Source organism: Aquarana catesbeiana, linkage group LG03, assembly GCF_042186555.1.
Source record: "Aquarana catesbeiana isolate 2022-GZ linkage group LG03, ASM4218655v1, whole genome shotgun sequence".
Taxonomy (NCBI): domain Eukaryota; kingdom Metazoa; phylum Chordata; class Amphibia; order Anura; family Ranidae; genus Aquarana; species Aquarana catesbeiana.
The window spans coordinates 433921987-433948518 of record NC_133326.1 but is presented as its reverse complement, the minus strand read 5'-3'; the positions used below and the strand labels follow the sequence as shown (position 1 = coordinate 433948518).

At 44.9% G+C, this 26532-nt stretch overlaps 1 protein-coding gene across 3 annotated transcripts in view; it reads right to left on the bottom strand.

Moving 5' to 3' along the window:
- LOC141132419 (transcription factor 7-like 2) overlaps window positions 1-26532 on the bottom strand; it is a 1287046-nt gene that overhangs the window by 118379 nt on the left and 1142135 nt on the right. The window contains exon 10 of one of the 3 annotated variants that reach the window (XM_073620781.1): window positions 19760-20173. The exons of the other annotated variants lie outside the window; for them this stretch is intronic. Coding sequence (XP_073476882.1) covers window positions 20091-20173 — 83 coding nt within the window. The 3' untranslated portion in view covers window positions 19760-20090. Of the gene's footprint in view, window positions 1-19759; window positions 20174-26532 lie in introns of those variants that run through there. 3 annotated transcript variants of the gene reach the window in all.

Genomic DNA, 26532 nt, shown 5'->3' with positions numbered 1-26532 from the left:
TTGCCAGCAATACAATACCATTGTCGGCTATAGAAAAATGATTAAAAAAAAGTCATGCCCCCCACACTCCCAGTCCATACCTGGCCAAAATTTAAAAAAAATATATATACATGGCGTGGGCCCCCCCAAATCCATACCAGACCCTTATTCGAGCATGAAGCCCAGCACCTCAGGAAAGGTGCTGGGATGTGTGAGCGTGCCACCCATTCACCAAAAAAAATGTCAAAAAGTAATAAAAACAGACAGTTTTTGACCATTCCTTTATTAAAAAATTAAAATACAGTGCGATACTCGCCCGGTGGCCCTCCCTTACCTATATATTTTTTTATTTTTATAAAATCACAAACAGGTTTTGACAATTCCTTTTTTACTTTTTGACACTTTTTTGGTGAATGGGGAGGGGTACCCCCTACTCATTCACATGGGGGGGGGGGGTGGGATTCCTTGTTAAAGAGGGCTTCCAGATTCTGATAAGCCCCCTGCACGCAGACCCCCACAACCACTGGCCAGGGTTGTGGGAATGAGGCCCTTGTCCCCATCAACACAGGGACAAGGTGCTCTGGGGTGGGGGCATGTCGCCTGGTATGGCTCAGGAGGGGTTCCCCCACTTTCCTGACCTGCCGGGCTGCATGCTCAGATAAGGGTCTGGTATTGATTTCTGGGCCCACGCTGGTTTTTTTTTTTTTCTACATTTTGGCATGGGGTTCCCCTTAAAATCCATACCAGACCCCACACTTTTTTTTTTTCATAATTTTTAATTGCCGCCATTTTTTTTTTACATTCAGCTGTCAGCAGTTCCCCACTGACAGCTGATGAGTCATCCATTGTTAAGGATGCAGCAGCCAGCTTCCCGTCGCGCTCCTTAGCAACCAGCTATTGGGGGGGGGGGGACCCCCTATGCTGGTTTTTGACAAATAATGCATGTTATACCGTTGCCATATATGTCCAGTCGACTGAGTCCAATGCCTTTTCTATTTCTAAAAATACTAGTACTCTGGTGGAGGAATCACAGATAGGGATTTGCAAGTGTGTCAGCTCTTTGCGTAAATTAAGCACTTGCCGACCGTCTAACTGTAAATATACATCATTAGTTTGACGTTAAATACCGGGGTTATGACCACAGCTAGATGCCATAAACCCGGTATCTTTTTTTTAGGTGGTCGGCTTTCTCATAAAAGTGATTCCAGCGGTGAATTTGCCATGAGATCACATTTAGAAGAGGCGGGAGAGGTACCCCCCCACTGCTTTCCAGTAAAAAAAAATATAATAACGTTTTTTTTAAAAATGTAAGCGCCCCCGTCCCTGTGCGTGGTAGTGAAGGCAGGCGTAGGTCATGCCCACATATGTAAACAGGTGTTTGGACCACACGTGAGGTATCACTGTGAACGTCTGAGCGAAAGCAACAATTCCATCACTAGACCTCCTCTGTTACTCTAAACTGGTAACCTGTAGACATTTTTAAAGTGTTGCCTATGGAGATTTTTAAGTACCGAAGTTTGGCGCCATTCCACGAGCGCACGCAGTTTTAAAGCATGACATGTTAGGTATCTATTTTTTTGGCGTAACATCATCTTTCATATTATACAAAAAATTGGGTTATACACAGTACATCACAGTGCTTCACTTTTTCCAGATTTTGTTATGTTACAGTTCTATTCCAAAATGGATTCAATTCATTATTTTCTTCAAAATTCTACAAACAATACCCCATGACAACATGAAAGAAGACCTCTCTAGCTCCATCAGGTTGGGTGGGGAGCGTCGGTGCACAGCCATTTTCAGAGATGTTCCTTTGGGTACAAGTCTGGGCTCTGGCTGAGCCACTCAAGGACATTCACAGAGTTGTCCTGTAGCAACTCCTTTGTTATCTTGGCTGTGTGCTTAGGGTCGTCGTGCTATTAGAAGATGAAGCTTTGCCCCAGTCTGAGGTCAAGAGCGCTCTGGAGCAGGTTTTCATTAAGGACGTCCCTGTACATTGCTGCATTCATCTTTCCCTCGATCCTGACAAGTCTCCCAGTTCCTGCCGCTTAAAAACATCCCCACAGCATGATGCTGCCACCACCATGCTTCACTGTAGGGATGGTATTGGCCAGGTGATAAGCGGTGTCTGGTTTCCTCCAGACATTGCGCTTGCCATTCAGGCCAAAGAATTCAATCTTTGTTTCATCAGACCAGAGAATTTTGTTTCTCATGGTCAGAGTTCTTCAGGTGCCTTTTGGCAAACTCCAGGTGGGCTGTCATGTGCCTTTTACTGAGGAGTGGCATCCGTCTGGCCACTCTACCATACAGGCCTGATTGGTGGAGTGCTGCAGAGATGTTCTTATGGAAGGTTCTCCTCTCTTCACAGAGAAACGCTGGAGCTCTGTTAGAGTGACCATCTGGTTCTTGGTCACCTCCCTGACTAAGGCCCTTCTCCCCCAATCGCTCAGTCTGGCCAGGTGGCCCGCTCTAGGAGGAGTCCTGGTGGTTCCAAACTCCTTCCATTTACAGATGATGGACCTTCAATGCTGTAGAGATTTTTCTTTACCCTTCTCCAGATCCGTGCCTCGATACAATCCTGTCTCGGAGGTCTACAGACAATTCCTTGGACTTCATGGCTTGGATTGTGCACTGACATGTACTGTTAACTGTGGGACCTTCAATAGACAGATGTGCGCCTTTCCAAATCATGTCCAATCAACTGAATTTACCACAGAAGGACTCCAATCAAGTTGTAGAAACATCTCAAGGATGATCAGTGGAAACAGGATGCACCTGAGCTCAATTTTGAGTGTCATGGCAAATTCTGTAAATACTTATGTAAATGTGATTTTTTATTTATTTTTAATAAATTTGCAAAGATTTGAAACAAACTTCTTTCACTTTTCTCTAGGGTATGTTGTGCTCTTTAACCGCTTGCCGACCAGCCGCTGTCATTATACTGCGGCAGGTCGGCACGATCCCGCGAGCTGTCGTAGCTGTATGTTGGCTCCTTTAAGTGGCACAGCAGGCGTGCCTGCTGCACTGCGAGGGTGCCGATGCTTATGGCCGGCGGTCACAATGAACGACGGCTACGTGCGATCGCGGGCACGAGAGGGATTACAGGGACGCGTGTGTGTGTAAACACACAAATCCCTGTTCTGTGAGGAGAGGAAAAGCAGATTGTGAGTTCTTACTAGCTAGGAACCAAGATCTGTCATCTCCTATAGTCAGTCCCCTCCCCCCCAAAGTTAGAACACACACTAGGGAACAAAGTTAACCCCTTGATCGCCCCCTAGTGTTAACCCCTTCCCTGCCAGTGACATTTAGAGAGTAATCCGTGCATTTTTATAGCACTGATCGCTGTACAATTGTCAATCGTCCCAAAAATGTGTCAAAAGTGTCCGATGTGTCTGCCATAATGTCGCAGTCCTGATAAAAACCGCAGATCGCCAGCATTACTAGTAAAAAAAAATAATAATAATAATAATAAAAGCACAAAAAATAAAAACCGCAGAGGTGATCAAACACCACCAAAAGAAATCTCTATTTGTGGGAAAAAAAGACGTCAATTTTGTTTGGGTACAGCGTTGCATAACCGCGCAATTGTCAGTTAAAGCGACGCAGTGCCGTATCGCAAAAAATGGCCTGGTCATTAAGCAGCCAAATCTTCCGAGGCTGAAGCGGTTAAGATGCACATCCAAGAGCTCTTTAAAATATCCATACTCGGGAGACCTGAGTGGACATGCCTGGGGTGAGCTCCTGCCATTCTGAAACACACCAGGCTCTTCGCTTCCTCGGCAGGCTTGCTCAGCTCCCTCCAGGGATACAGGGATCCCCCAGACTGTCAGGGCCACCTAAGACCATTGGAGCGGTGATCGCGGAGCTCTGGCCGACTGAGAGACAGACCGTGGCTTCGGTCTAACACGGGGAGCGGCGGCCATAATGCTCCACCCAGACACTATGACAGAGCTGCCTCCAGGCTTTCTTATCTGCCCTGCCACCGGCTCTCTTACCGCACGGACACCGGAGACATCCAGCCCGCCATCCGCGGCCCCCAATCCTCCCAGTGACACTCCAGTATGCCAGCCTGAGGGACCTGGTAAGTGACGCGGCCATCTTGCTACACCCCAGCAGCCTCCCCGTCCCTTCTGGGCCCGATCCAAGCCCCATCCATCCTCCCGGGTACTCCAGCCTAGCAGATAGTGGCTCCCGATGGGGATATTAAAAAGCATCCACCCCTTCTGTGCACGGGTTGCAGCCATGAACTTGGCCCTGGAGACCACGTGTGGTGGCCATCTTGCTATACCCTGCCACAGTATCCACAAACGCTCCTGGTCCCATTAACCCCTCTGAGCCTGATCACTCCTTGCAAAGCCTCAGGAGCTGCCCAACAGGCTCAACTGGTCCATATGGCCATACCTATAAAGCTCCACAGGGAAGCGCGGTTGCCAATGGATGGCTAAAGACGACATGCGCTGCTGAGCTCTGTGTCCGCCCATAGCTGACAGGCTATGTTTCAATCATCGCACAAAGCATGTCTGCACACAGTTCTCACTCTGTTGAGTCCGCAGATCTGCAGCAGGGCACAATCCAGCGATACCTACTCCGCACATCTCAGCCGGAAACCCTTACTCCCAAAGACAAGATGGCGCCCGCTCAGAACACAGGGAAGAGCAAGCCTCCTCCTCCCGCTCAACCGGCGACAGACAGCAGCAAGGAAACGGATGATTTCCCGGTTCCACACTTGGTCCCACCGGCTGTGATCTCCAGGTCAGTGACCCCTGTTGCCCCGCTTCCGGACACAGGCCCCGTGGATATGATCCCTCAGGCCTCAGGAGGTTCATCCAGATCTGAGACCTCGGCCCTCCTGTCGGCCATCCGGGTGGAATTTGAGTCCTGGGCGGTTAAAATGGAGGCCTCACTACACAAAGACCTCCAGGCCCTCCAACAGCAGGTCTCAACTAATAAAATTGCAGTATCTACCCTAACTGACATTCAAACTGACCATGTAGCCTACATCACACCCACTCGAACGGGCCTCCAGGAAGCACTTATACCGTATACGGCAACATCAATTGCACATAGCAGACGGGGAAAACAAGAGCCGCAGAAACAATATAAGGCTGCAAGGAATACCGGAGGCCATGGCTGGAACAGACTTAAAACCTTCTGTCACTGCCATCCTCAACCTAGTTCTGGGAAGAGAGGCTACATCCCCCATTGAACTGGACCGGGTGCACAGAGTAGGAGGCCGAGGAGAGATCATAGCGATTGCCCACGCAACGTCCTCTGCAGGGTACATTACTACACCCTTAAAGAAGAACTTATGCGCAAGGCATGGAGTTTGGGCCCCGTGGATTTTGACAGTTCTGCAATCCATCACTACCCGGACCTCTCTCACAATACTCTCTACATGCGCCTGAATGGTTCGACCACTACTAGACCTGATCCGTCAAGCCTGAGCAACGTACACATGGGGACATCCCTTCAGTATCAAGGTGACCGGGGCTGAGCGTAAATATGTCCTCTCTGACCCGGATCAACTCCCAGCCTTCTTCCTCTTTCTGGAGCAGGACCCAACTGATGTACCGAACTGGTTGGACCCACCAGATGACCGCAACAGGGTGCAAGTATGTGACCCTCTCCCACAACGACGTAGGCATCCAAGGTCCAGATCACATTCTATAGGCCCTAGAATGAGACATCCCACCTCACCGGAAGATTAAGGCAAATTTAGGATGCTGCATGAAGCCATACTAACACTCCTCACATAACTAGCACCATTCCAGAACACTGCTTACTTCTTGTCTTCTGGACAGGTCAATGTTTGGAACCCCCCTTCCCTTTTTTATTATTACATTTTCCTTCTGTGTTCCAACTGCTTTCAGCCGGATATGTTACAATAGGCGACCTGTTCCGTACTCTAAAGCCTCAAGATAGCTGGTGCAACAAACTGTTGGGCCTTCTCCCTGCCCTTTGCTTGTGTGTTATATCTGGCTGGGGTTCGGGAGAGACTATGGGTCTAAAAATTTTTGATGTTGGATTTGTTTATGCAGTTATTGAGCTTATAATATACTTTTCCGCACTGGTCTAATCTTTATGTGTTTAGCGGAAAGGTCCCACCTGGATACAGGCAGAGGGGCTGATAATTTGACTGGTTGGGTCCATGGTCTCTTGCCGTTGTCTACGTGGGCACCTAAAGTTCTCAGTATATGGTTTCTCAAGCACAGATTAGTTTCACCTTACAATCTTAATCCACACTGTTGCTGATTTTAATATTGGTACTCAGTTCTGTTTCCAGGGCCCCTGTTGGGTTGTGTGGATAGCACGTGTTGAAAATGATTACTTTTTCCCCAATGAAGTTATTTCATGGATTGATAACTCCTCTGTGAAGGAGAGAGGGCGATCTTGATCAAGGATATTTGCCCACACAGACCACCATCCCCTTTCACAGATGACCCGATGTGTGTTCTATTGTTTAAATATCTTATTACAATGATGTGCCTCAATTAAGCTATATATGCCTGTTATGCTACTGGGCTCACTGCTCAGACTCTCCACCTCGACCTCCCACGCTCAATAGGCTTCGCATTAACTGTGCCTAATTATGTGATTTTTGACGTGGTGTCCCATTTTCGTGGACCCCTTAGAGTTTGATAGGCTACTTATTTAGGTGTCCCCCTACCTACTTTTTGTTCTAGTATATCTCTTCCATCTTACAAGTTCCTTCTCCCCCATCTCTATTCCTCTGTCTGCTGTCTATAGTCTTTTCTTTTTCTCATTCCACTATGGCCCACACAGTACTTTCTCGTCCTCGCCTGAAATTTTGCTCCTACAATGTAAATGGCCTCAATATTGCATCCAAGAGGGCAAATCCTCTACCAAATGCATAAACAACAGGTAAATATGTTGATGTTACAGGAAACACATTTCCACACGAATTCCACCTCTTCCTGCTTCAACAGATACTTTAACAGATGGTTCCACAGTACAAACCCCTCTCAGAAAACCAAAGGCGTCTCTATCGCCTTCCACAAAACGCTTCCGATTGAGCCGATAGACCAGCTCTCAGACCCTCAGGGAAGGTATGTGTTCGTGAAGTTCTCCTTATGAGGTACGAAATTCACTATCGCGAACCTTTATCTACCAAATACTAAACAAATATCGTCTGCTCTGTGATACCTGAGGATCTTGTCAGAATTTGCAGAAGGTAAACTAATCTTAGGCGGGGATTTTAATGCCCCCTTGGATCCACTATTAGACTCATCAACCTCTCGCTCATCCATCTCCTTTGCCAAGCTGAGGGCATTCAAGCGGGCTATTTATGACCTCCGTTTAATCGACATCTGGCGGGTTCTGTTTCCCAAAAATCGCAACTACTCACTTCTCACAGGTCCATCACTCCTATAGTTGTATCGACTATTTTCTTATTGATCATAGCTGTTTGGATTGGTCACCTGAATGCAAGATAGGTGAGTGGTCAGACCAGACCATTGAGTCTATCTGACAATATAGCCCCCTTCCACTCCGATGAGGGAGTGGACGTGGAGGCTGAATGATTCACTTCTCACGAACCCTGACTGTTCCCACAAGGTTTTCGGAAACCATTACTAATTTCTTAACAGATCATGCCGCAGACACCAACCCACTACCTTTACAGTGGGTGTTAGACTTCCACGTAACAGACAGGTGAGCCCGATGTAGCAGGGGGAGGCCTCCCTTACGTATCTGGTTCCCGGCCCCTGGTAGTATGGACAGGAGGCACGGGAGCACAGAATGGTATGAGAGCCTGGCGGGTTAGCTGCAGGAGGATCCCGGTAAAGGTGGTTATTGAGATCACCAGTCAACTGAAGCACAGGCGGCAGGTGCAGAGCAGGAGTGGAGCAAGCAGGTCGGGACACAGGCAGAGGTCGGCAACAGGCGGGCAACGTGGTACAGAGGAGCAGGCAGATTCGTAGTCAGGACAGTCCGGGATCAGTGGCAGGCAGCAAGCAAGGAGAATCAAACACAGGCCGGTGGTCAGGAGATCAGGTTCAAAACAGGAAGCAGGAAGCAGGTGCAGGGATACAGGGAGCTGAAGATCGGACAGCACCGAGCCCCCTGTGCAGACAGCCTAAATAGGCAGATTGGCGCCAAACGCCGGGCGCACGTGCACGCCGACGCGCGCCCCCGCACGCCGGCACCCGCTGCGCACCGCGATGCACACCAGCAGCGCGTCTGCCCAGGGGAACTCTCTGACAGTGGGAGGCGCTTAAAACTGTCCTGCGAGGAATCTTTATTCAGATGGGGTCCCGCTTGAAGAAGGCACGAGCAGCCGCGATAACTTCAGCAATGCAAAAACGTAGAGACTTGGAGATCCAACGGTGATGACTCTTACAGATGTCTCCACGGCTCGAACCGGAGAAGCAGGAGTGATAGCGGCCACCCCTTCCAGTAAAAGCCCGGGTCCCGATGGTTTCACTCCTAAATTTTACAAAATATTTGTTCCCCTGCTGACCCCCTTCTTGGCTTAGATCCTTATCGGAAGGCTCTGCATTTCCTACACAAACGCTAGAAGCCCATAGCGGACCCAAATTTGTGCGCTAATTATAGACCCATATCGTTAATTGGAGTAGACGTAAAAATATACGCCAAAATACTAGTCAATAGATTTCAGCCGCTGCTCCCCCGCCTCATACACCTGGATCAGGTGGGTTTTGTTAGTGGTTGAGAAGCGAGGGACAACACTTTGAAAACCCTGCTTCTTACTGACTATGCTCGCACCCATGATGTCCCTCTATGCCTTTTGACGGTCGATGCCGAAAAAGCATTTGACCGGATCGACTGGCAATTCCTCCAGATGTCTCTGGCGCAGATAGGTCTGGGTCCCAATATGCTATCCCGAATTATGTCTCTATACTCCTCTCCCTCAGCTTGAATTCGGGTGAATGGCTCATTGTCCCCTACATTCACCATCCACAATGGGACACGACAAGGCTGTCCTTTATCTCCCCTTCTCTATGCCCTTGTCATGGAACACCTGGCAATTGCCTTGCACAATAACCCCAACATCTGTGTTGGTAGGCCCCACTCATTCTAAACTGGCTCTCTTTGCAGATGACCTGTTAATGTTTGTAACCCAACCACATGTATCTTTACCACATATCATGCAGGAATTTACAGGGTTTGGGAAGCTGAGCAACTTCAAAGTAAATCATACTAAGTCAGAAATCTTGAACATCTCAACGTCCCAGGAGGCCCTACGGCAAGTCTCCACTAAATTATCCTTTAAAACAGTTTCCACTTCCATCCGATACCTCAGAATCCAAATACCCAAAGAAATGTCCCAACTGTTCTCCCTGAACTTTGCTCCCCTTCTGCTTAGAACCAAGGCAGATCTCTCAAACTACATGTAGAAAGGCCTATCACGGCTAGGCAGAGTGAATGCTCTAAAAATGGACATCCTCCCTCGGGTTCTCTATTTGTTCCAGACAATTCCCATTTCCATACCCGCCTGGTTCTTTAAGAAGCCCTGCCAACTGTTTTACTTCTTTATATGGAAGGGGGCTTGTCCTCGGATACGCTATGAAACTATCGCTCCCCAAGATTCGTGGTGGAGCTGGAGCTCCAGATGCCTCTATATACACTATAGAGCAGCAGTACTCACAGGTACACTTAACTGCTTCTACCATTCCTCCACCAAATTATGGGTACAAATAGAGAGCCATCTTAATCCAATAGATCTCCGTGCCTTGCCGTGGACGCCTGCTGAATTCCTGAAGGGCGGGATACCCCTTGGTGATCTCACCCGACAAACTATACAAATATTGTCCTGAATGATTTCCTCCAAGACTCTATCTCCACTAAAAGGACCCATGACACCACTGTTTGGGACTCCGGCTTTTCCACCGGCCCTACAGGGAGTGAGTTTTGGACCTTGGTGTAAGGAGGAACACAGACGACTTGCCTAAGTCCTACGTTCAGACTCCTCTCTGACTACAGATGTTCCCTCCGGCCCATCTCCTCATAATTCGACGCATTGGCTGCAGAGGCAACAAGTGATATCCTACATTCGTACCTTCCCATCCCTGCCCGATATACTTACTGACTTAACAGAATTGGAGAAGATGCTGCTTCAAACCGACCCCCCTACGCATGTGGTCTCCCAACTATACTCTCTCCTACATATAGTTTCTAATCCTGACCTCCCCCCATACACAGAGGCCTGGGAGGAAGATCTGGGTCACTCCATTTCACCTGTTGACTGGCAAAAGTGCTTCATTAGCCTCCAAAGCACAAGAAAAAGGGTTCAAGTTATTGACCCGTTGGTACAGATGCCCCTCAACTTTACACTGGATAAACCCGGCGCTCCCGGATACTTGCTCCTCGACCTGTACTGCAGACTCATGGCAACCTCAATCACACCGTCTCCTGAGGTAGCTCTGCTATCTATGCTCCCTGGACCGCTTAAATCGGTCAAAAAAGACGTTCTGTGCCACTTTCTGGCAGCAGCTAGAACGGTTCTGCCCAGACACTGGAAGTCGACGAACATGCCTTCCCTGAGGGACTGGGCAATTGAAGTGGACCGAATCAATAGCTTAGAACGAATGTTGTCGCAAGAAATGGGTAAAGAGGAGCAATTCTCCAAGACCTGGATCTCATGGTCTATGTTTCGTTTTTCCTCAGAATTTATTTCTTGGGCTGCAGAGGACTCCACAAACGCAACTGTCTAACCTAAGTGGAATGTCTCCCTCTTACTATCTACCTACCATACTGCCTTGACCCCTCTATTCTCATCTTTATCCCTCTTTTCACTTTATATGTTACAGCGTTACATGACCTCCCAAAGCATAATCTTTAGTCTCATCAACATTGTTACACACATAGAGTTTCACCCTAAGAGAAATCGCGATTAGCACATCAACAAAAGCCCTAGCATATTTGTAATAAGTGGGCACCGCTCATTGAGTGGATAGTGGTGCTCACTGACCCTCGATAAGTCATGATAGAAGATATAGCTACACAGGCTTGTAAATCAAACTAACTTAATTGAAGCTAACAAATTCCGTACTCCATGAGATGCTATGGCACTGGTATTAAAAAGATGTATATCTCTTTATATGTGCTATTGAATGACATATTTGTGTACTGTACACTTTTCCTTTCTCAATAAAATAAGATTGAATTAAAAAATCCATACTCCCTGCAGCCACCACCAATTGTGGAGAGTTCCACATCCAGTCTCATTGTATTTCCCAGTGTCCTCTTACACTCCTTGAGACTGAATAGTTTTTTTCCTAAGTTGGGATTGCCATTGAGGTATTTGTAAATTACTATCATGTCCCCTCTCAAGCATCGTTTCTCCAACGTGAATAGATTTAGTGTTTGCAGTCGTTCCTCATAATCAAGGTCCTCCAGTCCCCTTATTAGTTTTGTTGCCCTTCTTTGGACTCTCTCCAGTTCCAGCACATCCCTTCTGAGGACTGGTGACCAGAACTCGACAGAATACTCCAGATGTGGTCTACCCAGAGTTTTATAAAGTGGCAGGATTATAGTTTTATCCCTGGAGTATATAATCTTTTTTATGCATACTAATATTCTGCCGGCTTTGGTAGCTGCAGCTTGACATTGCATGCTATTACTCAATCTGTTATCTCCCAGATCTTTCTCTATCCTTGATTCCCCCAGAGGTTCTCACCCTAGTGAGTACTTTGCATTTATATTTTTTGCCCCCAAGTGCATTACTTTACATTTTTCCGTATTAAACCTCATTTGGCATGCCCACTCCATTACTTTGTTCAGGTCTTTCTGTAAAATTTCTATATCCTGATGTGAAGTTATAAAAAGTCTACACACCCCTGTTAAATGTCAGGTTTCTGTGATGTAAAGAAAACAGACAAAGATAAATCATTTCAGAACTTTTTCCACCTTTAATGTGACCTATAAACTGTACAACACAGTTGAACAACAAACTGAAATCTCTTAGGCGGAGGAAAGTAAAAATAAAAAACTAAAATTATATGGTTGCATAGGAGTGCACACCCTTAAACTAACATTTTGTTTAAGCACTTTTTGATTTTATTACAGCACTCAGTCTTTGTGGGTATGAGTCATCAGTAGTGCACATCTTGACTTGATATTTGCAATATTTGCCCATTCTTCTTAGCAAAAACTCTCCAAATCTGTCAGATTGCCAGGGCATCTCCTGTGCACAACCCTCTTCAGATCACCCCACAGATTTTCAATGGGATTCAGGTCTGGGCTCTGGCTGGGCCATTCCAAAACTTGAATCTTCTTTTGGTGAAGCCATTACTTTGTTGATTTAGATGTATGCTTTGAGTCATTGTCATGCTGAAAGATGAAGTTCCTCTTCGTGTTCAGCTTTCTAGCAGAAGTCTGAAGGTTTTGTGCCAATATTGACTGGTATTTGGAACTGTTCATAATTCCTTCTACCTTGACTAAGGCCCCTGTTCCAGCTGGAGGGAAACAGAGCCAAAGCATGATGTTGCCACCACCATGCTTTACGGTGGGAATGGTGTTCTTTTGGTGATGTGCAGTATTGTTTATGTGGCAAACATATCTTTTTGAATAATGGCCAAAAAGTTCAACCTTGGTTTCATCAGACCAGAATACATTTTCCCACATGCTTTTGGGAGACTTCAGATGTGTTTTTGCTAAATTTAGCCAGGCTTGGATTTTTTTTTGGTAAGAAAAGACTTCCGTCTTGCCACTCTACCCCATAGCCCAGACATATTAAGATTACGGAAGACTGTTGTCACATGTACCACACAGCCAGTACTTGCCAGATATTCCTGCAGTTCCTTTAATGTTGCTATAGGCCTCTTGGCAGCCTTCCTGACCAGTTTTCTTCTCATCTTTTCATCAATTTTGGAGGGATGTCCAGTTCTTGGTAATGTCACTCTTGTGCCATATTTTCTCCACTTGATGATGGCTGTCTTCACTGTGTTCCATGGTATATCTAATGCCTTGGAAATTCTTTGTACCGATACCTTTTAGCAATGGGATCCCTCTGATGCTTTGGAAGCTCTCTGAGGACCATGGCTTTTGCTGTACGATGCGACTAAGAAAATGTCAGAAAAGACCTACTAAAACAGCTGAACTTTTTGTTGGGGTTAATCATTGGCACTTTAAATGATGGCAGGTGTGTACTGACTCCTATTTAACATGAGTTTGAATGTGCTTGCTTAATTCTAAACACAGCTACAACCCCAGTTATAAGAGGGAGTGCACACTTATGCAACCATATTATCTTAGTTTTTTTCACTTTTACTCCCTCCAGGTCCCTCCCCTAAAAGATTTCAGTTTGTTGTACAGTTTATAGGTCACATTAGGTGGGAAAAGTTCTGAAATGATTTATCTTTGTCTCATATTTTTACATCACAGAAAACTGACATTTTAACAGGGGTGTGTAGATTTCTTATATCCACTGTGTGTGTGTATATATATATATATATATATATAATGTTTGGGGGTTTTAAGTAATTGTCCAGCAAAAAATACAGATTTTAACTTGTAAGCAACAAGTGTCAAAAAACGGCCCGGTCAGCAAGTAAATAATATCTATTGACTTGCCAGATATTAAACCGATTTAGTCTATACTGACCAAAGTAAAGGAGGACAGTCAACCTGGCAGCTAACACCTAACACAGAGAATTTTGACATTGTGATTGAGAAGGGATATGGGCCTATAGGAGGCACACAAAGAGCCTGAATAGCCTGTTCTATTTCAGGAATAGAAAGCGTTTTATCCAGCTCCAGTGCCTAGTCAACAGAAAGGCTCGAGATGGTTGAGATGAAAAGATGGTTGAGATGAACTATAAGTGCCTAGCAAGGTGGTACGCGACACCAGATAAAACAAGTAAATTCCAACTGCAGTTTTCCTCAGAGTGTTGGAGAGGGTGTAAGGCAACAGGAACAATGGCCCACTTATGGTGGGATTGTCCCACTATCAAAAAATATTGGAAGGAGGTATTACAACCTATAAAGGAAATTACTAATAAAGAAATTCCGCTTGGATATGCTTGTTTCATGGAGTAGATAGCCCTGTTAAACAATACAAAACATCTGTAATTACCATTCTGTTAAATGTAGCGAAAAGCCTGATACCAAAAAAATGGCAGGAAGTTGACAGCCCCAAAATTCAGGATTGTATATACGGTATAAACAAAATTTACTATCTGGAGAGTTTAGATGACAGGGGGGATGAAGACGAAGAAGGGGTAGATCGAAAAGATAAATGGGAAAGTTGGAAAGGGTTCAAAAAGATGTGGAGATATGTCGAGGTAGTAAGTCAATAAACAGAAGGGGGTTACGTCTGAAAAAGATGATAATGCCAGGTAAAACAATAACCTTTGGAGTTTGATGCAGGATGCGAACGGGGTGGGAATAAGGATAATGTTAAGTATATTTAAAGAAGTAAACTGTTGAATGCTCTTTTTTCTGTATCATGAATGATATTTCTATAAAAGAAAGAATACAAAAAAAAAAAAGAAAGGCTCGAGAGGGAGTGCATCTGCAAGGTATCTGGCAGGATAGAGTGAGGTGAGGAATAAATGAGGCTGCATAGGGAGGTAATATAGAGTTGAAATTCCGATAAAATCAGGGAGGGATCGGATAGCAGAGTCCCTGAGTTGGAAGTCACTGCAGAAATTACTGCAGTTGATGGGATTTAGCCACCAAATTCGCTAGCAATCTGCCATTTTTGTCCTCAGCCTCACATACCTTCCCAGCCCTGATAGTATTATTAGATTGGGAGTTATTTGAGGTGTAATGAAGGGATAGTTCCCTATGACAATGGGCTAACTCCAAGAATTTAGAATTTATCTCCTGATGGGTATTATTATTATTATTCAGGATTTATATAGCGCCAACAGTTTACGCAGCGCTTTACAATATAAAAGGGAGACAATACAGTTATAATACAATACAATAGGATTAAGAGGGCCCTGCTCAGAAGAGCTTACAATCTAATAGGGTGGGGCAGGTGGTACAAAAGGTTGTAACTGTGGGGAATGAGCTGGTGGAAGTGGTAGGAGATTAGTTGGAGACGTGATAGGCTTTCCTGAAGAGATGAGTTTTCAGGGATTGCCTGAAGGTAGCAAGAGTAGGGGATAGCCGGATAGATGGAGGTAGCGAGTTCCAGAGGATGGGAGAGGCTCTGGAGAAATCCTGGAGATGAGCATGGGAGGAGGAGATGAGAGAGCTTGAAAGCAGGAGGTCTTGAGAAGAGCGGAGAGGTCGATTTGGGTGATATTTGGAGACAAGATTAGTGATGTAGCTTGGGGCAGAGTTGTGAATGGCTTTGTATGTTGTGGTTAGAATTTTGAATTTAATTCGCTGGGTGATTGGGAGCCAGTGTAGGGATTGAAGTAGAGGGTTGGCAGACACTGAGCGGTTGGTAAGGTGGATAAGTCTGGCAGCAGCATTCATGATAGACTGAAGAGGGGATAACCTATGGAGAGATAAGCCAATGAGAAGGGAGTTGCAATAGTCAAGGCGAGAGATAACAAGGGAGTGAATGAGGAGCTTGGTGGTTTCATTTGTTAAAAAAGGGCGAATTTTAGAGATGTTACGGAGGTGAATTCTACAAACTTTTGACAGCGATTGGATTTGAGGCTGAAATGACAAGTCAGAGTCTAGGATTACACCTAGTACCTTGGCGTGAGGGGAGGGACTAATAGTTGCATTGTTGATTTTGATGGAAAAGTCATGGAGGAGGGCACGGGCGGGGGGGAATATTAATAGCTCAGTTTTAGAGAGATTTAGTTTAAGGAAGTGGTGCGACATCCATGATGATATGTCAGTTAGTAAGTTAGTAATGCGAGAGGAGACTGAAGGAGTGAGGTGAGGAGTAGACAGATAGATTTGGGTGTCATCAGCCTATAAGTGGTATTGGAAGCCGTGGGCAGTTATTAAGTGACCAAGGGAGGAGGTGTGGATAGAGAAGAGAAGGGGTCCAAGAACCGAACCTTGGGGGACCCCCACAGAAAGGGGCAATGGAGAGGAGGAGACAGAGTTGTAGGTGACACTGAAGGAGCGCTGTGATAAATAGGCAGAGAACCAGGATAGAGCAGAATCTCGGAGGCCAAGGGAATGTAGTTTATTGAGAAGGAGCGGGTGGTCAACAGTATCAAAGGCCGCAGAGAGGTCAAGTAGTAGGAGTATGGAGTACTGGCTGTTGGTTTTAGCAGTTAGTAAATCGTTAGTGAGTTTTAGTAAGGTAGTTTCCGTGGAGTGCTGCGAGCGAAAGCCAGACTGTAAGGGGTCAAGAAGGTTATTTTCATTGAGGTAGGAGCTAAGACGGTTGTAGACTAAGCGTTCTAGAAGTTTAGAGGTGAATGGGAGCAATGAGATGGGTCTTAAGTTGTTCAGGTCGGTAGGGTCCAGTGAGGGCTTTTTAAGAATGGGAGTGATCTGCGCATGTTTTAGAGGGGAGGGGAAAATGCCACTAGAGAGGGAGAGATTGAAGATGTGGGTGAGGGAGCATAGGATAGAAGAAGAGGGTGACCATAGTAGTTGTGAGGGACAGGATCCAAGGGGCAATTGGTTAGGTGGGCATCCGAGAAAATTTTTGTAACCTCTTCCGTAGTAGCCAATTCAAAAGAGGAGAGTGTTGAATGTGCTGCTAGGCAAGGTATGATGGATGGGGAAGACGTAAGCACAGTGGAGATGTCCTCACGAATTGCATCGATCTTGTCTTTGAAGTGATTGCCAATCTCTTGGGCAGTGAGTGAGTTAGTGGGTAGGTGGCAAACGCCCGGGCAGGAACAGCTTCATTTTGTTCCAATGTAACTGTTTGCGCCTCATAATCTTCCCACACAGTTTTCACATACTGACCACGTACATGAGTCTAACGGCGTTCCATACCATCTGAGGGGAGGCAGAACCTTCATTCAATTCCCAATACTGGGCACCACTCTCAGCTACCATTTCCTGTACTAAATTCTTGAGCAGCCTTTTGGTGTCCAAGCGCAAGCATCCCAGATTTCGCCGAGCCTCCGCATCAACGTTCAGCTCCAGGGGGACATGGTCCGAAATGCCAGCTGGCAAGTAGGCAGCCAATCGCACCATACTCACAGCCATTCTAGAGCAAAATGCCAAATTGATCTGAGACCCCGATCTATCGGTAGAGGAGAAATGGGAGTACATTTTATCCTGAGGGTGTTTAAATTGCCATACCTCCAAAAGGTTGAAAGCTTGGGCCCAATGCACTAAGTCTACAGAAGAATTCCGTTGAGGATTCAGGGAATCCAGGGCCAGCTAGAGTATGGTATTGAAGTCCCCAGTCCAAATTACCCTAACGACCTGAAGGGTTGCCAGACTCACCCGAATAGTGCACAGAATTTCAGGAGAAAAGGGGGGTGAAACATACATGTTAATGAAAGCTAAGCGTATATGATTCACCTCTAACAAGAGGATAATATATCTAATTCCCAGGTCCGTGGAGACACTTATCACCCTGATTGTTACCCGGAATAAAGCACCCAGAAGGCATGCAGTGAGCACGTTCTACCACATATGTTGCTGACACCTCAGTGAAACCCAGCAAAAAAGAGGATTCTGCAAACTCTGCAGGCGCATCTCCGTCTTCTTCAGGTAGCCCCAGTACCCTCACGTTGTTGCACCTCAGACGATTTTTTGCGTCATTCGACTTAGCTAGTAGGACATCCACTGTGCGATGTAGATCTGCCAAGGTAGAAGTGTAGGTGGCCGTTAAATCCTCTGTGGTGGAGATGTGGTTTTCAGTCTCCGTTATTGTGCCCCAGATTTTATCCAGATCAACCCAGATAAAATTGCACTCCTCTGCCAGGTGACTGATGCGTGCCAATAAGGAGGTTTTGCTTTGCGCTATGGCTGCTAGGATCACTGCCTTCCCATCCTGGGCCACTGGGGCTGGCACTGCTGTGGTAGATGTCCAAGCAGTCTCCATCCTGGTTTCAGCCAGCAGTGCTCTCAGCTTATCCAGGTCAGCTTCAGGAGGACTGTTTGTGCTGTGAGAGCCTCAGAGAATGGCATCAGAGCACTTTACAGAAGGACCAGCAAGCTGCAGGGGAGGATATGCAGTGGCACTCCCAGCCATCCTAGCAAGATGACACCAGGCCTTGTGAATGAGGGAGGAAGGCAGCCACTCGCTTACCGGGAGCTTCGGTGAGTGGCTCCGCAACAGAGTCAGGGCACGCTGCGGATGCGTCAGGCAAGCCACTGGAGTGGATATTGTCGACCCTGGGCTTAATGGCCTTATGGGTGGGAGAGGGTTTGTGTCGGATCCCCGGAACTCCAGGTAAAGGCATCTGCCATGGCTCACATCCGGTCATGCCCCCTCGATTATTGCTAGGTTGAATAGGTGTTCTACATGTGCATATTTGATGTCAGGACTGTGCATGGCGCTGAAGCTGCTGGTATGGGTATGCTGGGGGTTCCCTGGTGCGGGCACTTGGCTTCTGTCTGTGGCCATTTGCCATGTTTTAGTGGGATGTTGTCCGCGGGACACCCCCCCCCATAGCTTGCTCCCCCCCTTTCGGTAGGGACAGGCTCCATCATGTGGAATACCTGGGCTTTGCAGTTCTGTGCATGCCCGTTACCGCTGGATGCACCTCCCGGCCACATTCTAATACTTGGGTGGGGCCTTGGTGAACGTTAGCAGCTGGATGGGCGCAGTTCTTGCTCATGCCCAGTGACAGCGGCTGCATCTCCCAGCGACGTAATCTCCTGCGCCAGTCTGCGTTGCAGTATTTATGAGAGGCCACACGGCGGGTATACCTTGCAGGACACCTGGGCAGTGCAGGCATCAGATGAGTTTGTCGGTAGGTGTGATCTCTCCACATGTCTTTGATTCGCGTATGCTACAGTTAAAGCTTATATTTCTTTTCCTTTTGTTGTTTCTGTTGGCCTGATTACTTTCTGACCCACAGGCTCTTTTTGTTAGGACTCTGATGGTATGTATTCCCTCTGACTGCTGTCAGCACTCGTTGATTCTGCAGTGGCCACTACATATACGTACACAGATAGGATACCTGCTTTACTAGTAAGTACTGTGCACTCCTACTGGCTAGGTGCTACCCAATCAAGTATTGTAGCCCTATGTAGGGACATTGAGACTATAAGTATGCAGTTTATGGTGTTGCAGTAGTTCAACCTTGGGGCTTCCTGATGGATCTCACAGGATATTTTTACTACTACCAGCTATATTAAGCACATTCCTAGAACCATTTTGGGAACATTCCCATGTAAGTTATGAATTTGATAGTTACTGTGAGTGATACTTTAGTGACTTTATATATTTTTTTATAGTCCCCTATGGTTTTCTTTTCGCTATAGCCTATATAGTTTGATTTGCTTTTCCTGTTTCCAACCTGCCTTTTCCACCCCACCCCCCTTTTTCCTCCCCCCATACTAGTGATCCTATAGTTCTCTCTCATGTAGGTATTAAGGTGTCCACACTTTTGGCCTCTCTCTATGCTCTGATGGCCACCCAGGGGGATCACCTTTATGCCGATTTAGCTCTAGTGCTGAGGTATGCCCTGCCCATTATGGTGTACATGTGATACGCAATAAATAACCATATGTACGTGTATTTGAATGTTATTTTTCTTTCTAGACAACTACTGTACTGTGTTATTTTCATGCATCCTGATGAAGCTACTTCTAGCAAAATGCATTGACTCATGAAGAGTCACATTGATATCTGAGATATCTATATTGCATGTAATGCTATTTACCTACTAACACGTATAGTTGTCTCGGCTTATGAGCAAACAAAAACACATTTGATTTAAAGTGTAAACATACATATCTTTGCATGATATTTTAAATTGTACAATAAAAATATCTTGTTTTTATATGGTTGTGCACTCCTGATCTAGCCAGTATAATATCTTATTTTTCTTTTGTTGTTTCTTTGTATACATATCACAGATGATGTCCATGGGTGTCATTTCAGATTATTTAGACTTGTTACATATTTATTTATATGTGAATGACATGTTGATCATCATATTCTGTAGAACATACATGGCATTCTATGCACGCAGTGACATGTAGCAGGCAGTAATCTCTACAAGGCCAGCAAGCATGTTAGACAAGAGCATGCAGAAGAGAGAAAGGAAAGCAAAAAAAAAGTAACAAGTTCATCATACACACCTGCATGGGCCGCACCAGTCCGTTTGTTGGTCGAGGCCAAAGCGAGCTCTGCATTTCTTAGGGGAGCCAGGGTCTGAGTATAGAAACATGCGCAGGGGGGGAGGCAGAGGCACGCAAAAAAAGGAAAGAAGAGATGCAACATATATTTAGCCACTTGAAACTTGAAGGTATAGACAAAATGATGCAAGTGTCAGCAAAATACAGAACACTTACCACTAATACATACCTTTCCCCAAGGGTGGAAATGTGAAAAAACACAGGTGGAATTTTTTAATACATTTATCTATGTGTATTAGTCTATAACACAAGTTAGTTAAATTAAATCATTTTCCAAAAGGTATACTTGCAAAGGGCTGCAAGCACAGCAACAGGCAACATCATACTGTACATCAAATATTATTGATGCTATATGGAGAGTTCAGTGGGCCAACTTTGCAATGCTTGCAATAACTGGCCTACTTCAGTAACTAGACCTGTCCACTAGATGCATCCATGTTGTCTGTATATAAATTTGACACATGCTGTTTGGACAACCCCCCTCCCCTTCCCTAGTTCCTATTACAAGCCTATTTTTTGGTACACTTTATAGAAGCCCCAGCTGGATAATGATGCTCTGCTGGACCTGGTAATCTCAAACCATGCCAAGCTTATTACTAATGATCATATAAAATAGCATCTGGGTAGCAGCGACTCTAACATGATTTCATTTACCGTACCATGTAAACAACAAGTAAATACTGGAAAGATAACACCACTTAATTTTAAGAGCAAATTTTCCATGAAGTCGTGCTGCTTTCCAAGACTTAGCCTAAGTTCACATTGGAGTGATTTGTCAAGTCACAGCCTATTGGCGGAAATGGCACTGTTCCAATCGGTGCAACACTACTTTTGCCAATTTCAGGTGCAACTTCAATAGACATCTGTGTATGAAGCCACACAGATGCCTATCAAGTAGCACCTGAAATCGCGCTGACCTTGCTACTTTGAAATTGTGCTACTTCAAGTGAAGTAGCGCGATTTCAAAGTAGCATCAATGTGAACCAGGGCTTAGACTGGGAGGGAATATTGTCATCAAGGACATGTTTCAAACTGACTGAATGCAAACACACTGCAAAATATATTCCCATGGGCAATACGTTTAAAAGGCTAAACATAAAACCTATGTGTCTCATGTTCAAAGAAAATAAAGAAAAGGAAAGGGCATTTAAAAAAATGTAAAAATTAAGCAAACATTAATATCATCTGAAAATTAAAAGGAATAGAATAAAATATGTAAGAAAGGAAATCAAAGCTGCAAGTGTTCAAGACAAAACAAAAAGGTTGTGAAACAGCAGGACAAACCCCCAAAATTCTGCAGCTATACTAATACAAAAAAGGTCCGGTGTGAGCATGTAGGCCCTTTACAAGATAATTCAGAGCTAGTGATTGAGGACAAAGAGAAGGCAAATTTATTATCCATCTTCAGCTCTGTGTACAGCCATGATCAAACCTTTTGAGAATGACAAAAATATAAATTTTCACAAAGTCTGCTGCCTCAGTTTTTATGATGGCAATTTGCATATACTCCAGAATGTTGTGAAGAGTGACCAAATGAATTGTAATTGCAAAGTCTCTCTTTGCCATGAAAATGAACTTGATCCCATTAGAGAACATTTCCACTGCATTTGTGAAGAAGGCTTCAAGGCGCCCAAGAAAGTCCAGCAAGCGCAAGAGTGTCTCCTACAGTTGATTCAGCTGCGGGATCGGGGCACCACCAGTGCAGAGCTTGCTCGGGAATGGCAGCAGGCAGGTGTGAGTGCATCTGCAAAGAATTTTGGAGGATGGCCTGGTGTCAAGAAGGGCAGCAAAGCAGCCACTTCTCATCAGGGACAGACTGATATTCTGTAAAAGGTACAGGGGGGGGTTGGACTGCTAAGGACTGGAGTAAAGTCATTTTCTCTGATGAATCCCCTTTCTAATTGTTTGGGTCATCTGGAAAAAAACGGAGAAGAAAAGGTGAGCGCTACCATCAGTCCTATGTCATGCCAACAGTAAAGCATCCTGAGTCCATTCATGTGTGGAGTTGCTTATCAGCCAAGGGAGTGGGCTCACTCACAATTTTGCCTAAGAACACAGCAATGAGTAAAGAATGGTACAAAAACATCCTCCGAGAGCATCTTCCCCCAACCATCCAAGAACAGTTTGGTGAGGAACAATGCCTTTTCCAGCACGATGAAACACCTTGCCACAAGGCAAAAGTGATAACTAAGTGGCTTGGGGAACAAAACATCGAAATTTTGGGTCCATGGGCAGGAAACTCCCCAGACCTTAATCCCATTGAGAACTTGTGGCCAATCCTCAAGAAGCGGGTAAACAAAACAAAATAAAAAAAAACACAAATTCTGCGAGGGCGAATTGCAGAGGTTTTGAAAAAGAAGGGTCAACACTGCAAATATTGACTCTTTGCATAAAAGCATTTGACACTTACAGTAAGAAATTCTTGTAATAATACTTCAGTATACCATAGTAACATCTGACAAAAAGATCAAAAAACACTGAAGCAGCAGACTTTGTAAAAATTAATATTTGTGTTAGTCTCAAAACTTTTGGCTATGGCTGTATACAACTAAAAACGGGGAACTCTGAAGGCCATAATAGGGCCTATATGTTTTACTGCTATAACCTTAACCACTTCAGCTGCAGAGGGTTTTACCCCCTTTATGACCAGGCCATTTTTTGCTATGCAGCACTGCACTACTTTAGCTGACAATTGTGCGGTTTTGAAATGCTGTACTCAAATGAAATTTAGCATTTTTTTCACACAAATAGAGATTTCTTTTGGTGGTATTTGACCACCTCTGGGTTTCTTTTTTTATAATATAAACGAAAAAAGACAATTCATTCAGTCACGGTGATCGGCATATACTGTGATCCAGTGCAAGGAGGCCACTTTGCTGTCTTATATGTAAGTTATATGGTCAACAAACAGTTAAAAAGAACCCTGTGTATCAAATTTGATAAGTTCTAGAAACATTTAGACAAAATAATGGTGAATAAGACACCTGGACGAGATAGCTTACACCAATAATTCCTCAAAGAGTTGTGCTCTTATTTTGAAGCCACTTTAATCAATAGTTAGGGATCATTTAACCACTTCAGTCCCGGAAGGATTTACCCCCTTCCTGACCAGAGCACTTTTTACAATTTGGCACTGCGTCGCTTTAACTGCTAATTGCGCAGTCATGCAATGCTGTACCCAAACGAAATTTGTGTCCCTTTGTTCCCACAAATAGAGCTTTCTTTTGATGGTATTTGATCACCTCTGCGGTTTTTATTTTTTGCGCTATAAACGGAAAAAGACCGAAAATTTTGAAAAAAAACAATATTTTCTACTTTTTGTTAAAAAAAAATACAATAAACTAAATTTTAGTCATACATTTAGGCCAAAATGTATTCAGCCACATGTCTTTGGTAAAAAAAATGTCAATAAGTGTATATTTATTGGTTTGCGCAAAAGTTATAGCGTCTATAAACTAGGGTACATTTTCTGGAATTTACACAGCTTTTAGTTTATGACTGCCTATGTCATTTCTTGAGGTGCTAAAATGGCAGGGCAGTACAAAACTCCCCCAAATGACCCCATTTTGGAAAGTAGACACCCCAAGGAAATTGCTGAGAGGCATGTTGAGCCCATTGAATATTATTTTTTTTTGTCCCAAGTGATTGAATAATGACAAAAAAAAAAAAAAAAATTACAAAAAGTTGTCACTAAATGATATATTGCTCACACAGGCCATGGGCATATGTGGAATTGCACCCTAAAATACATTTAGCTGCTTCTCCTGAGTATGGGGATACCACATGTGTGGGACTTTTTGGGAGCCTAGCCGTGTACGAAGCCCCGAAAACCAAGCACCGCCTTCAGGAATTCTAAGGGCGTAAATTTTTGATTTCACTCCTCACTACCCATCACAATTTTGAAGGCCATAAAATGTCAGGACAGTTGAACCCCCCCCCCCCCCAAATGACCCCATTTTGGAAAGTAAGCACCCCAAGCTATTTGCTGAGAGGCATGTCGAGTCCATGGAATATTTTATATTTTGCCACAAGTTGTGGGAAAATGACAAACTTTTTTTTTTTTTTTTTTTTGCACAAAGTTGTCACTAAATGATATATTGCTTAAACATGCAATGGGCATATGTGGAATTACACCCCAAAATACATTCTTCTGCTTCTCCTGAGTATGGGGATACCACATGTGTGGGACTTTTTGAGAGCCTAGCTGCGTACGGGGCCCCGAAAACCAATCACCGCCTTCAGGATTTCTAAGGACGTAAATTTTTGATTTCACTACTCACTACCTATCACAGTTTCGAAGGCCATAAACTGCCAAGATGGCACAAATACCCCCAAATGACCCGATTTTGGAAAGTAGACACCCCAAGCACCCTAAAAAAACCCACGTCACAAGTGGGTGAAACATGTCAGTGTGTGTGCCTACACATGCCCTCTGCCGATAGCCAACTTGGGCTTTTCATCACTCTTTAGCCCTTATCCTATCTCCGCAAACTGGAAATCCACGAACAACCGAAAACTGGAAGTAAATGGCCAGGCGGCCCCATGCTGGTTTTGAGTGGATAACATCCTGTGCGTGTCACCAGGACTAGGAATACAGAGATTTGCATCCTGCACACCTGTGGACCCCTGCAAAGGACTCTGGATTCACCACCTTGTCACTGCAATTGAGGATCAATCTAATATTGTCTAAACACCTCTCCACCATAACATGAGTTCTATTACACAAAAGTAAAAAACCGTGGAAGGAAGAACCAAGAGTCAACATCAATAACAGGTAACCCTGTAGACTACAAGGAAAGGAGCTTGAGAGCATTGCTGATCGGTTTGCTGAGAGCCTGCATTTTTGATGTGAATCCCTGGAGAAGTTGTATTGGGTGTGATTGTTATCTGGATACTGCTGTTCCAAGCCTTGAAGATGTATGGTGGAGGCCGATATGCTGGTTGAGCCGTGGGTTAAATTACACGCCTAGTTTTCTTTGCCGTCTGGTAAGCAGATTACTTTACCACGTGGTGTTGGGTGCTTCTACATCTATGCACTTTAACTGGTGACTGGAACATTCCTCCCTTTACCTCGGACTCACTAATATAACATCATCTATTTTAGCGCCTCTCTCATTGGTTTTTGAAAATGAAGAAAGAAAAGAAAAATGTATTTTTTTTTTCTTTTTTCAAAACTTTGTGACAAAAAGCGAGGTCTGCAAAATACTCACTATACCTCTCAGCAAATAGCTTGGGGTGTCTACTTTCCAAAATGGGGTCATTTGGGAGGGTTTGTGCCATCTGGGCATTCCATGGCCTCCGAAACTGTGATAGGCAGTAAGGCCCCTTTCACACTGGGGCGGTGGGGGCGTCGGCGGTACAACAGCGCTATTTTTAGCGCTGCTGTACCGTCGTTCTTGCAGCGGTATTCGGCTGCTAGCGGTGCGGTTTTAACCCCCGCTGGCGGCCAAAAAAGGGTTAAAATCCCTAGTACAGCGCGGCTATAGCCGCGGTATTGCCGCGGTATAGCCGCGCTGTCCCATTGATTTCAATGGGCAGGAGCGGTGAAGGAGCGGTGAATACACCGCACCTTCACCGCTCCAAAAAAGCGGTTTGCAGGACTTTTTTCACCGTACTGCCTGCGCACCGCTTCAGTGTGAAAGCCCTCGGGCTTTCACACTGAACAAACAGCGGAGGCTGTTTAGGGGCGGTTTGCAGGCGGTATTTTTAGCGCAATACCACCTGCAAACCGCCCCAGTGTGAAAGGGGTCTAAGGAGTGAAATCAAAAATTTACACCCTTAGAAACCCTGAAAGCGGTGCTTGGTTTTTGGGGTCCCGTATGCGGCTAGGCTCCCAAAAAGTCTCACACATGTGGTATCCCCGTACTCAGGAGAAGCAACAGAATGTATTTTGGGGTGTAATTTCACATATTCCCATGGCATGTTTAAGCAATATATCATTTAGTGACAACTTTGTGCAAAAAAAAAAAAAAGTGTATTTTTCCCGCAACTTGTGTCACAATATAAACTATTCCATGGACTCAACATGCCTCTAAGCAAATAGTTTGGGGTTTCTACTTTCCAACTGTCCTGGCATTTTATGCATAACATTTAGAAGCTTATGTCACACATCACCCACACTTCTAACCACTTGAAGACAAAGCCCTTTCTGACACTATTTGTTTACATGAAAAATACATTTTTTTTTGCATGAACATTACTTTGAACCACCAAACATTATATATTTTTTAAAGCAAAGGCCCTACAGATTAAAATGGTGGGTGTTTCATTTTTTTTTCACACAGTATTTGCGCAGCAATTTTTCAAACGCATTTTTTGGGGGAAAAAACACACTTTTTAAAATTTTAATGCACTAAAACACACTATATTGCCCAA